The sequence below is a fragment of the Nomascus leucogenys genome, chromosome 9, assembly GCF_006542625.1.
Source record: "Nomascus leucogenys isolate Asia chromosome 9, Asia_NLE_v1, whole genome shotgun sequence".
In the NCBI taxonomy this organism is placed as follows: Eukaryota; Metazoa; Chordata; class Mammalia; order Primates; family Hylobatidae; genus Nomascus; species Nomascus leucogenys.
This window is the reverse complement of record NC_044389.1, coordinates 25,171,710-25,186,665: the sequence shown is the minus strand read 5'-3', so window position 1 is coordinate 25,186,665 and position 14,956 is coordinate 25,171,710. Positions and strand designations below refer to the sequence as shown.

At 31.8% G+C, this 14,956-nt stretch overlaps 1 protein-coding gene across 4 annotated transcripts in view; it reads right to left on the bottom strand.

The window, feature by feature from the left end:
- Positions 1–14,956, bottom strand: part of BRINP3 (BMP/retinoic acid inducible neural specific 3) — a 378,132-nt gene that overhangs the window by 185,211 nt on the left and 177,965 nt on the right. For all 4 annotated transcript variants that reach the window (XM_003264480.4, XM_030818732.1, XM_030818731.1 and 1 more), the window contains one exon: positions 3,221–3,411. In XM_003264480.4, coding sequence (XP_003264528.1) covers positions 3,221–3,411 — 191 coding nt within the window. The remainder of the gene's footprint in view (positions 1–3,220; positions 3,412–14,956) is intronic.

Genomic DNA, 14,956 nt, shown 5'->3' with positions numbered 1-14,956 from the left:
AGTTCAATTTAAATGCCACAAACCTCCATTTTTTTTAAATGGAGAAATAAAATTTCATGTTCAATCAGGTAAAACAAGTGAAGGTTATATGATAAACTCACAGCCACTAAAAAGATTTTAGTGTAAGTACAATAGCAATAATTTTAAAATTGCCAAAATCATTCCTAGTATACATTTTAATCACAGATATTTTATATCCTTAAGCTATTTAAATAATTTCATGCATCTTAATTGAACTATTAACTTTAATGAACAAAAATTCCCGCAGGAAAATAAAGTAACATTTTGAGAAGAAAAATAATTCCAGCACAAAAAACTATGAAAACTCAATCCAAGGAATATTCAGAGATTAGAAAGTGAGTAAGGGTGTTAATTCCATCTGTTTCCCCCTTTAAGGCAACACTTGAACAAAACTTTCAAAAAACTGAAGTAAAATCATTTAGGGAGAGCATACTGCCATCACTGGAAGAATCAACCTCAAGTGAATAATCTCATAAATTTTGAAACATGGTGTATACAACAAAACAACATGCAAAACAAAAATGAATCTTAAGGCCAAAATGTGGCATCCATCATACCAACATAGTAAAACAATTAAATTTAAAAGTCACCATAATTTTGAAACTAAGGAACAAGAATGTCTATGGGAACCATTGGCACTTTTTGATCTCTTCTGTCTTTCCTCTGTCTTTTCCTTCTTTTCTTATCTGGAAAAATATATTTTATCTTCTGAAATACTTACAGGTGCTTTGAATCACTTATATAATAATAATGAAGTATGTGTTTCAAAATCACTGAGCTTTTTCACAGGAGGAGTTACAGAAATAACTTAAATTTTACCTTTCAGATTTTATTGCATTAATAATAATTGACATTACTAAGCCAAATAGACACAGCTTTCACAGAATCAATCTTCACAATTATTAAAATATTTTATATTTTTGGCTATCTACACTAACATAATGAAAACAACTCCAATGCATCACATATTTAAATTATACCACACACTGTGCTAAGCACAGTTTTCAACATTTATACTAACCTTTCTATGTCCCATCACATAGGTGTTATTCTCCCCTGTTCTATTAAATAATTAAAATGCAGAGGAATTACTTAATAGATTTTAAAGTCTCACAGTTGGCTAAAAAGCGGGGAGGGAGAATCAGGATTCAACAAGAATATGGCTGATCTCTTTACCTTCTTATTTTATCACTATTCATTTGTGGAACCAGGTAAGGGAGAAATAGTGTGTATTTATAGCCAGACTTTTCTTTCTGCCTTAGCCACCTATATTTTTCACCTTTAATGTCTTGAGATTCCATGCCAGAGTTATTTTCCACAATGTGCTCAGGTATCGACTCCTTTTTCAACCTGTTCATGCCTTCCTTATCTACTCTTACTTGGGTACTGATTCTCATCAATTCTGAATCTTTATTTGTGAATTTGACCCAGTTGGCTCTCTGGATTTGCGTGCACTCAGAATTATTCCTGAATTATAACTAAATTATCCTCTGTTTATACTACCAATGTTTACATATATCTAGTTATTTGGATGACCTCAATCTCCCAAGAAAGTGTAGTCTTACTTGTTTATTCATTTAACAAATAGTTAATGAGAATCTACTGTAAACGAACGACAATTATAGCCATGGGGATGAAGTGGTGACCAATACAGCTAAGGCCCTTGTTTTTAAGAAAATATGCAAGAACTACAGATAATAAACCAATAGCCAAATAATTAAAATAATTTCACATGATAATAAATACTGTGATAAATGCAAATTTGATCATGAAATAGTAGAGAACAATGGGGTTCACTGGGCACTATTGATGAAAGAGTAGTCAGGAAAAGGCCTCCCTGAAAAAATAACATTTGGGTAGAAAAATGTTAACATCATTGTGACTGTGACTGAAAAATAGAGCATGAGGAAGAAATGAGAAGAGGCCTGAGTTTAAAGCTAGCATCCATCAGATCATCAATGTAAGGCCTTATAAACCATAGGGAGACACTTAGATTTTATTTTAAGTGGCCAGTTCTAGGTTTCAATTAAAACAGTGAATATGAACTGATTCAAGATTTTAAAAGAGCTGTGTGGAGAAGGGACCATTTGAGTATCGTAGGAGAAAAATGATGATGTCTTGGTCTAGAGATGCCGGAGAGGAGGTGAGGAAAGAGTTTGATATGGGGTATATTCTGGTGTAAAAAATTGACACGACTTGCTGAAAGACTGGGCTGGCAGGTTAAGGAAAGACAAGACATCCTCTAAGGCTAAAAAATGAACAAGCTGCCTTTTGTGACACCATACCATTGTTGCGAATCAGACTGGCTATCTTTGGTAAACCCATTAAGAAACTGACAAGAAAGCAGGGATTCACTGTTTTCCTGGCTTTCCTATTCAATTTTATGCAGTGTTCTTCAATACAAGAAAAAGTAACATCTATTTCTAAATGCAATTGTGGGACATGATTTGAAGTCAAATACAAAATTAAATATATGTAATTCTGGGTTATTTTTTAATTTTAGGAAAATGTCATATGTTGCTTATTACACATTATCTCCTAAAATGTCATTTAAGTATATTCAAAACACTGAATCACACATCACTATGAAAAAGCCATATTTTTAAGGCTAAATAGTATTTAACAATATCACACAATAGCTTCCTTAATTTTTACAAATGTATACATTGATGTATACATATACAAGAAAGTGACATTTATTCATTTCTACTTTCTTATTATGCATCATAATTATTTGTTTATCACTTTTTCTGTACCAGCTACAATCTTTATCAACTACAATCAGAAACACTAAAATGGTGCTAACAATGTAATTGTAGTTATTTAACATGTACTCCAAGAAACCTTTTCTTCTCTCTATAACTAGAATTGATGACCCCACCTGTGACTTCTTATCATTCATGTATTTTAAATAAAAGTTTCCATATCACCTTACAGAGTGCAATAATTATGTCAAATATTTGTATGTTATTAGATTGTAAATAGCTTTCATGCAGAAACTAAGTAATATTCCTCTGCTTCACAATTGTGAGCACTGTGTGGGACATTTAATAATCACTCAAAATGTGTTGGGTAAATGAATGAATGAGTTCTATAACTATTCATACTGTAACTATCTGGATTAATTAACACTTTTCTGTGATTTATACAGTTTTAGGCACAAGCACACACAGGCACAAATATGTTCAAAGAGCCGTACCTCCCAGAGTAGCAGATAGCAAGAAATGTGTCCCATATTTCTTGATAAGGTTTTCTGTGATTTGCTGAAGTGTGGGTCGACGTCCCAAAAGTCTTATGTTGCGGAAGAATTCAGGGGCAAGAGGCAGAGGAGAGCCAAGGAAATTTCTTCTCTCAACTGCAAGGTTATTTACTTTCCAGCGGCCAAACTCCCTGAAAAGCAAATTTATTTTTATTCATAAATGCATAATCTAGCTGAATGTTTTCATTTGAGAAGTTCACTTGGTAGCTGGGGTCAGTACATTACAATGACTCTTGCTTATAATACTATGTTGGGTGCTATGAGTAGGAGAAGCGATATTTATAATTTATTTAACTGGAGTGAATACTCTAAAACCAAGTCATGTAAAGGAAAAATAAGCTACCTAAAGTGTACAGCTTCCACAGAGATTTTTTCCCCAAGAAAATATATTTTCATAAAAATGACTTTATTATGCCTAGAATATGAATATAGAGTTACTAAACAATAACAAAATAACTTAAGGTAATTTTTTCTCATTTTCTAAGGTATATTGGAAAAAAAGAATGATTTATATTCATCACCCTAATGATTCCCTTTCTCTATTCACTTTAGAGTGGGAACGTAAAAAACCTCAGGGATATTAAGGAGCCGCAGAACTTTAAAAACAACAAAAGAGAAATGAGTTTTCTTCTTTTTTTTTTTTAATAATCATGGTTTACAACATATTTGGAAACCCAAATTCAGCTATTGCAATTTCTCAAGATGCAAAGTGATTTTATAAATGAATTTGACCAAGTTAGAAAAATGAAAGATATGGCTATAAAAGATTTATACATTTTTTAAAGAATGTATACATTTACATTGAGATAAAATCAACCTGATAATAAATTAGAAAAGAATTATAGTAAACTGCATCTGATTTTTTTTCTGAGAAGTGGTCCAATAAAATTCTTAAATATCACCCACAGGGAAGAACACTCTTTACTAGGCTTAATACTTCAAAGTGTGTTAATTCATATTTATAAAATAATCAAATAAAATGTTAATTAAACACTTTATACACATGTGCCATATTTATTTCTATTTTTCTCCAAAAAAATGCTTGCTATGTGCCGGGATCAGTGCATGATAAGAGATTCATCTACTGATGAGACCCATACTGTCCATCTGCAAGTAGCCTTCTCCTTTTGGAGAAATGTTTAGGAATAAATAAAATAAAGACAGAAAATTAAATTTTTAAAAGTTTTAAATTCTTATATGTACTGAGAGATACACATACAGACCACTTTGATGAGAAATATGACTATATGAAGTATAGCCATATTTTACATTACATGGCCAGGAAGGGTAACTCTGCAGAGACAATTAGGCAATAGGTGAAAAAATAATAATAAATCGCTTGGTGCAAGGAGGCAGGAAAAGGATTGACGCAGAATAATGAGGAACAGTGCACATACTTCCAGGACAAAGGGGCATGACCCTGACAGTTTCTAACTATGGATACTTAGTACTTCTGGCACACATTTGACAGTCAAACAACCCATTTTTGTCACTAATTATATGATCAGAATCACTTTCGAATCTAGGGAAGACTTTGACCTGAACATAAATTAGAAGTTCTTTCGTCTTTGAGAAATTCTTGCTATCTCCTGTAAAAATCAGCTCATCTAAACAGTTTTAAGTAGTGTTTTTCTACCAAGGGTTCTCAAACTTCAGCGCCTATCAGAATCATCTGGAAACTTCACGACAGAGATTCTTATTCATTAGGTATTAGACAGGAGTTAGAATCTGCATTTTAAACAGACATGCTAGTGCTGCTCTTCTGGTGACCATATTTGGAATAAAACCACTGATCTATACAGTTTGGTATATTGTCTTTCAGATCGCTTCAAAGTGCCATCTTTTCAGTAAATATAGGGCTTCTTTTATAGGCTGAATTTATTATAATGTTCCCTCAAAATACAGTAAAAATGTCTTTGTTATCTTTCCAAACCTAAGTTGATATCAATAAATTTTTATGTTATTCACTTCTATAATAAATTTACTTAAATCTGAATTGTAGGTACATAATGTATGTATATGTATAATATATAAAATATATAATATTAAATATATCATACACAAATAAAAATTTAAATATTGAAAAGAGATCATTTGAAATAAAATATTTAAGTCCTAAATTTGATGATGCATCTCAAGATATATAGTAATACAAAACTTCTAAGAAGTTATTTTTATACCATGATCACAATAATAGTTGCTCATTAATTCCAAAATTTATAGGCTTACTCTCAAACATTTAATTTTTTAACTCCTGAAAAATGCTTGTAATTTAATCAATAGAGAATAACATAACGTGACCTTAAAGCTGTGACACATATTTTTCAGGGGTTCACAGTGCTAAATTTGTTAACTCAAATGTATTCGTAGATTAAGATACAATCTAAGTGAAATAATTAGACTAAAAAATCCAAGATGATTGATTCAATGGTAATATGTTATATCCTGTATAAATGCTTTCTAAAATGCTGAAAGATTTTCGATACATGACTGAGGGAAAATACATGCTAGAAAAGTGCAATTCTATCTTTTTTAACAATCAGGAAATATGCAAATATAAATCCATGATCTATTCTGACCTGATGTATTTATGACTTCCTTCATTTTGTTCCTCTTAAATAAGAACAATAGACATATTACAAAATTAAAACAAATTACTTATTTTATGAAATCAGTTTATAAGACTCTATAATACTGTAGAATCAGCTATTCGAAGAAAATATTGTCTACTCTTTAATATGAACTAATATTATTGTCCATGCTGCTGGCAATACAGATGAACATAAGAAAATCTATGACCTCAAGGTCTCAAAGATCATACAAAGATAAAATACGAATGAATAAATTGCCATTCAAAGGCTTTAGAGTATTTTTCTGTGTAACAATACAAATGCATAGTAGCTTAGCTAGCCCAACTCCTCTACCCCATTTATCACTGTTCTTTGATATGAATGGATCTAATCTAACACACTTTGGATATGTTTTCTCTGAAGAGCCTAAGAAGGCTTCCTGGACAACTTTCCAGAGAGCCTTCTTCAGCTATCAGGGGCTTTTTACTCACTCAATATGTCAAATTTGTAGTCTCACTTCATCTTCTAATATTTCAAATGATAAAACACTTTGCTACCCCATCTATTAATCTATTATCTCTGTCATGCAAAAAACAAAAAGAAAGAACAAACTCTGGGGATATCGCCAAACTAAAACTAATTAAATAACTAAATAATTATAGTTATTGTTAACAACTAAAGAAAATCATTTTCTTAATTTCAAGAAATTTAATCTTCTAGTTTTCTCCCATATTTTCATATAAAGAATAAAGCAAAATACTACACCACTGTGTATATCCAAAAGAATACAGCAAAATACTACACCGTTGTGTATATCCAACAAGGTTAGTTGATGTAGAAAACATAAATTTCAAACTGAAATCTAAGAGAGCTCTTATTTCCTCTCCACATTTGATTTGTATTGTCGTGATACATGATCACTGTTATAATCTTTATAAAGTTTTGCTGGAAACTGAGATACAACAACAAAATAATCCTAAGAAGTGGTGATAAGAGCGCTTTAAGTAAAGACAGTCATCTCTGGAGAACCACACTGTGAGTAGTAAACATTAGATATGAATCGAAATCCCCAGTGTCCCTTTTTCCCGAACACAAGGTAAGACATTACTGATGAAATTTTAAGTCACTGTGGCCATGTGGCTTACTTTGACAGATGAATTGTGAGCATGTATGTATAACCTGGTCCATAAGCCCAGGACGCTGATTAGCCACTATAATCAGAATTGCTGTGGTCCGCATATATCCCTAAAGCTTAACAGAATGAACAAGTGAATGAACTGAAAATAAATTTTTTCATGTAAAGTCATCAAGATTACGGGAGGCTGAGGTGGGAGAATCACTTGAACCCAGGAGGCAGAGGTGGCAGTGAACCTAGATCATGCCACTGCCCTCCAGCAGATTATGGGATTATTTGATTTGCTTATTTTCTAGTATGTCATTACTGATGTAAAGTTTTTCGACGCTGGGAAATCTTAGGAAGGTAATAAGGAGCTAATGTCTGTATACAAATTGGAATCTAAGGGGTGAGGGGTTTTGTTTTTTCTTTTTTTTCCTTGTTTCCTGAAGATAACATTCACCTCAGTTACAATCACATCATGTATTCATTAAATGTTGGAAAAACAAAGCAATGGAGTGATGAATTAAAAACATGCTGTTGGGTGTAATTAGCATAATGAGAACATTTTACCTAAAGGCATCTCAGGATTTCATCCAGATGCTTTATGTTTATATTAAATAAGAACATTGTTGTATCTAACTAAGCATTGTATTCTACTTGGAGCCTTCACAGAACATAACTATCTTCCCATCATAACGTTTACAAGTCTTTCAATTAAATAGGCACAATCATTAGAGTTTAATGTAACTCAGTCCCTTTTGAGACACCACTGTTTTATAGAACACACATATGGGCTATAACCAGTTTAACCAGAACATTACTTTGAAAATATTTTTGGGGATCATACTCTAAGGAGCCTCTATTTGCTTATTAGAGTTTTATGTTTGCTTGCTAAAAATTCTGATGTGTAATCGTCTATTATGTATATCCACACAACGTTAATTTTTCTACAATTTTTATTATAATTTTATCCCTACTCAGCTCATAAAAAAGGCTAGAAAATAAGACTGACATCATCAAATTTCAGTTAAACGCTGGTCACATAATTGCCACATTGCCATTAACCTTTCTTATTAGCATTTAAATATATACAAATATATAAATGTACTCAGTATATTTAAAAGATATTAACTGTCATGATTTCTTTAAAAGTGCACACATATGTTTGGTTTTCCCAAAACACAGAATTTGCCACTCTTCATATTAGAAATTTTGGATTAACTACCAATGAAAAAGAAACCCAAAATATATTGACAAAAGCAGATGATGCAGTAGCTGAAAAGATTTACCTTTAACTGCTAATTTCCATTAGATGAAGTTGTCTAAAGTCCTAAGTGCTATTATTACGTTACTTTTCACATTTCTATATTTGTTGGCTAGTAATTTTATCAATAATCATTAAAATTTTCAGAAAAAACAGAATCTTAAAATAAATATATTACCTAAACATTCATGTCTACTGGGAACAAATTCAAAACAAAAATCATAAATTAACTTGCCGAACTTTAATCACAATAACATTCTAATTACATTTGTAAAATCATACAGATCTTAAGAAATGGCACTAATATCAATATTGGCACCCGATAAATTTATTGGGAAACTGTGATATATAAAATTGACTTTTAAAAGCATTTTTACCGGCTGAGCACGGTGGCTCATGCCTGTAATCCAAGCACTTTGGGAGGCCGAAGCAGATGGATCACTTCAGGTCAGGAGTTTGAGACCAGCCTGGCCAACATGGTGAAACCCTGTCTCTACTTAAAAAAAAAAAAAAAAAAAAATAGCCGACTGTGGTGGTGTGTGCCTGTAATCCCAGCTACTCAGGAGGCTGAGGCAGGAGGATCGCTTGACCTGGGAGGCAGGGGTTGCAGTGAGCCAAAATTGTGCCACTGTACTCCAGCCTGGGCGGCAGAGCAAGACTCCATCTCAAAAAACAAAAACATTCTTACCATATAGCTTCAACATCTCACAAATGACACTGTTTTCCATTTGGCTGGTAAAAGGAAAATGTTTCAAATTGCCTGGATGCCTGTAGCACTGAAGCTAGTGTTTATAAAACAGCTAAACGCTCAGCAATTGGCAAGATAAAAAAATCCACTCTCCCTTTAGCCCCTTGATACATCAAACTTTTTAAAATAAATTTAATAGTAGTAGGGTTTAATTTTTTTTTTAAACTTGGGAAGAATTTTTGGATGATGCTGGAAATTTAGCAGAATGAATCTATACAAATAAAATACTGGGGATAAAAGTCCAATCACAAATATAACTTATGTAAAGTGTTTACATGCAGGAGTTCTGAGAAGCACTGATTAATGCTGTTGTATTTTGAAAAAGCTGCCAAACTCAAAGTAGACTACAGAAGACAATCAGCGTGACTGCAATAAAAACAATTGCCATCTCGGTAGAACGAGAATTAATTGTAGCTGTAACCTCATGATTATCATTGAAACAAAAAAGATGAAGGTGGGACTATTGAGAAATTGTTAAAGGATGGTCTGGTTTATGGCTAGTTATGCACACTTCAAATTTTTAAAATATGTTATATTTTAGGGCTTTGAAATTACTGAAAATAATTCAATTTTATGTTACATAGTTTTAAATCACTTTCATAGCTTAATAGGGTTTTATTCAAACTTTAAGAGAAATACAATACAGATGCAGGTATATATGATAATATAGAAATTGATTATGCTTGTTTACATTAAATCACATTTTGAATACTTGTTAGCAAGTTTTCTGTAAAAACATGCAAACATGCTGTTAATGATCTTCTCATTTGAATAAAGGAAAATATGTAAGAATTTTGCTTAAACTTTGCTTTCTAAAATTTGAAAGTATAGTTTAATTTCTATTACAAATATTATATCAACTTATCAAAATTACTGCTTAATTGCATTCATATAGTAATACAGATTAGGTAACTATTGATCAGTGTAGACAAGCCAAGAGGCATATACATATCTGAGCTAAAATAAAATAAAATATTTAGTCTGTTTCTTTCTGATAAAAAGAGATATACTGAATGTTTTTATTTTAGCATTTATACTTACAGAAGTAATTCATCATCTTCATTAATAGATAAAAATATTTGCATTCATGCATAAATTTTATCATTTTAGATAGGGAATTTTAATTTCTAAAAGGAAATGGAATTAGGAGTGAAACAGCTGAAGTTTCAAATACTATACTCACCAATTTAATTCACAAAATGTAAAGCTTTCTGAATTTTTACAAGTTCATAACCTTGGTGATGTAAACACACCTCATCTATGATAAAACCGATACTGAGATATTTTGAAGTAAAATTTGTAAAACTTAACTACAGTAGTACAGATAACATGGATTACTTCTTAGTAATTTTTGGTACATGTAAATTTGTGAAGTGGTTTTTTGTACCAGGATGTTAATTTTTAAAAATATATAAATATTATTGATTAAGGTAGTGCGATTTTGTGGAATTAATAAGTAAAAATTTACAAAAGAGTTTATAAATAAAATCACTCAAAGAATATGCACCTCACCATTGCTTTTCCAGGTATAGACTAATAAGTTTAATGTTCATAAAGATAGGTAAATGTGAAATAGATATCTGTTAATGAAAAAAATAATGTTTGCTGACAGTTTCTTCAATCATTTAAGCAGTATTTCCACTGAGATTTCTTTATGATGATACAACATCTACCTTAAACATGGGATCTTTTTTTTAAACCATGGATTATGTGAAGGTAACTAACCAATTATATGTCTGAGATTACAATAAATTACAACTTCACGTATTGCTTCATTTCAAGTTAGATGAAGTAAGAAGACAAAATGAAGGATTTTTTTAAAGAACAACTGCATTTTTAGTGACAATAAATATAAATTGCTCATATTTTATGAAAATTTTTCATAATAAAGATGAGTTTTGAATAATAACTCAATTCAGTAGAATTTATATTTTTCCTGAAATATGTCTTAAAGAGAATTCCTTTTAAAATGTTATATGATTTTTCCCACATAGTTGAGGCAAATGAAAATGTGTTGCTGCAGGTCATAGGCTTTAATATACAAATAATTTATTTCAACATGCTCTTAATTTTATGTCTTTCATATATATATATCAGATAGGGAGACTGAATATGGTACTTTATGACAAAATACATTTTCAGAAAATGTATAAACTTAAGTTTACATGGTATAAATTTTTTATCCCCCAAGTTGTAACCTTTCAGTTTGAATCAGGCTTGATTGTTAGAATACAATTTTACACACAAACACTTTATGAAATATCAACTGGTAATTTCACCTTTCTCTGGATATCACTGTCTTGTACGGATTACAAATTGTAACTTGTTATCTAGCAAGCACTTGGTCTTACCATCTTCTTTTGGGGATTTATATAATATAAACTTCTTAAATATTACCTGCTTTATATGAACTTCAAAGACACTAATAATATGTGGGAATTGCTGTCTTTTCTGCTCTACCATACCTGTCTCCAATTAATTCAGGTCCTCTTGTTATATGCACTCGTGGCACAATTTTCTTTTCCTTCTGTGAACTTGTGTCACTCTTTGATTCATGTTTCACGTAGATGTGAAATATTTTTTCTTATAACCATTGTATTTTTAAGACTCAAATGAATGACCCATGGTAGTCACTCATTAAATACACTCGGAATCACGAAATGAGTAAATATTCTCATGTGAGCTAAAATGAAATAGCCACCTAAGTATGAAAAAGAATGAGGTTTCCTACTTGTTAGTATACACTCTGACTAAAGTTCACAGAAAATCAAGCTCAGTAGAGGAATATATTTCTCAATTATCCTCTTTGAGTGTTCATGTGACTAGGGCAAATTAAAAGTTAACTGTTTGCTCTAAACTGAGAAACACTAACCGTATGTGAAAACCTACTCCCACTGATATCTACAATATATGTTTGGAAGTTTAGAAATATGCTATCATTTCCTGTTAGGGCAGTAAAATGTATAGTTGTGGTACTCTAAGCATCTTATGGTTAATACACTTTGAGAAGAGCAATCCAGATATTTCAGCTATAAGAAGATTTTTAATTTCTCTAATCTATGCCAGGCATAAGGCAGGGGAAGCACATTGATACAGACAAATTCAGTTTTTATCCTTTATGGGCAAAATAAACACGTTTGACTAGTTTTCTCCTATAAACTTTAAAATGTAATTTTTCACTGATTAGCAGTCAATAAGTTTATACGTTTGGGAGGCAAAAACAACTTTCATACTAGCGATCAATAATCATTTTCTGGCAGATAACTTTTACCTCATCATTGAAATTGAAATGATAATTTAATTAGACTTGTTTCTAAGTGATCAACCTATGAATTTTAAACTATGACACTGAGGTGTGTGCTCTTTTTATCTCCGTTTGATAAATGAGAAAAGATTGTTAGAAATAAATTCTCTGAGGCTGCATACCTAGCAAGAATTTGAATCTAGGGGGTCAAACCTCAAACCTAATGACATTAACTCATTTACAGGTTGATAGCAACTTTGATTGAAAGGTGGCTGTTACTGGTAATGTATATCTGTGAGTGTGTGTGTGTGTGTGCATGTGTGTGTGTGTGTGTGTGTGTGTGTATTTGTGTGGGAAGCATGGAGGGTGCATGGGAGAGACAGAGAAAGATATGGAGTATAGAGAGAGAGGAAAGAGAAGAAACAGACAAGGTTGAGAGAAGTTTATCCATTAAATGGGGAGGAATGTGAGAAATACTAATATATATCAAACAGAAGCAAAAAGCCAAGTATAGATTAATCTTTTATTGTCCTACCTAGCCACCCAGGAAACAGAGAATGTAAACCTCTACATGGTAGAAGGACTTAAAGGGCCTTTGAGACTATTTCACATTTCTTAAAAGATGAATTGTAGGAAGTGAATGATTAAAGAGGTTTATAATCAATTACTTTAATAGGTGATATAGTATAGTCCAAACTCTGAGCTCAGGGTGCAGAGAATACAAGCACACGCAACAAATGCATAAATAGATGTATTGGATTACAACAAAGTTAAAAGCTTCCAAACAACAAAAGAAGCAATCAACAGAATGAAGAGACAACATACAGAATGGGAGAAAATAAGGGGTTAATATCCAAAATATATAAGGTGCTAAAATAAATCAATAATAAAAAGTAAAACAAATAAAAATACCCTGATTTGAAAATGAAAGAAAGACATGAATAGACATTTCTCAAAAGAAGATCCAAAAATGGCAACCATTTTAATAAAAAATATTCAACATCACTAATCATCAGGGAAATGCAAACTGAAACCGCAATGAGATATCACTTCACTCCTTCTAGAATAGTTACAATTAAAAAGACGAAAGTTAACAAATTTTGGCAAGGATGTAGAGAAAAGGTAACCCTTGCACACAGTTGGTGAGAATGTAAATTAAAACAGCCATTGTGGAGAACTGTTTGGAGATTTTTCAAAAAATAAAAATAGAACTACCATATGATTTGGCAATCCCACTACTGGATATATACACGTATTTATATGTTGAAAAGATATCTGCACTTCCATGTTTATTGCAGCATAATTCACAGTAGCCAAGACATAGACCCAACCTGTGTCCATTGGTGAAATAATGGATTTTAAAAGGTGGTATATGTACACAATGGAGTACTTAGCCACAATAAAGAATTAAATACAGTCATTTGTGGCAATATGGATGAACCTGGAGAACAGGACATTATGTTAAGTGAAATAAGCCAGGTACAGAAGGAAAAATTCCACTTGACCTTTCTCATATGTGAAATCTGAAAAAGTCGATCCCATAAAAGGAGAGAGTAGACTGGTAGCTACCAGAAGATGGGGATATGGAGCCGTGGGAGGGTTTGGAAAATGCTGGCCAAAAGATACAAAATGACAGAAGGAATAAGTTCAAGAGGTGCATTGTAGAGCATGGCAATTATAGTTAATGGCCATATATTGTATTCTTGAAAAGAAAGTGATCAGCAAACCTAAAATACTGATGAACCTGAAAAACTTATTATGGAGAGTCACTCTACATGACAAGAAAATATATAAAATTAAAAAAAAAATGACAACTGGGCACAGTGGCTCATGCCTGTAGTCCTGAAACTTTGGAAGGCTGAGGCTGGAAGATTGCTTGGGCCCAGGAGTTCGAGAGAAGCATGGGCAACATAGCTTGTCTCTCTACAAAAAAATAAAAAATAGCTTATTCTGGTGGCATTTGCTTGTAGTCTTATCTACTCAAGAGGCTGAGAAGGGAAGGGAGAATCACTTGAGCCCAGAAGGTCTAGACTACCTTGATCTGTGATTGCACCACTGCACTTCAGCCTGGGTGACAGAGCAAGATCCCGTCTCTAAATAAATAAATAAATAGAAAAGTAAAGTCTATTTTTGATGGGAGAATTTTTAGTACTTCTTTAATCTTTGTACTCACTATTGGTTTATTCAGGTTTTCATGTAATTTGTGATTCAATACAGGTAAGTTGTATTTTTCCAAGAATGTATCCATTTTTTCTAGGTTTTCTAATTTGTTAGCATATAGGAATTCATAATAGTCTCTAACAATCTTTTGTATTTTTGTGTTATTTATTGTAATGTCTCCTTTTTATCTTTGATTTTACTTATATGTGTCTTCTTCCTTCTTATACTAGATAAACATTGGTTCATCTTTTAAAAAATATTATTTTTGATTTGTTGATCTTTTGTAATATTTTAGTCTCACTTTCATTTATTTCTGCTCTAATCTTTACTATTTCTTTTCTTTTACTAATTTTGGGATTGGTTTGTGTTTACTTCTCTACATTTCTTGAGGTGCATCATTAAGTTTTTATGTGAAGTCTTTTCGTTGTTGTTGTCTTAGGCATTTATTGTGATATTCTTCTTATTCCTGCTGTATCTATATTCCATACGTTTTGTTAGGTTTTGATTTCCTTTTATGTATTTTAAGACATTTAAAATTTTTCTTTTTTAATTTATTGATACATAGGTCATTCA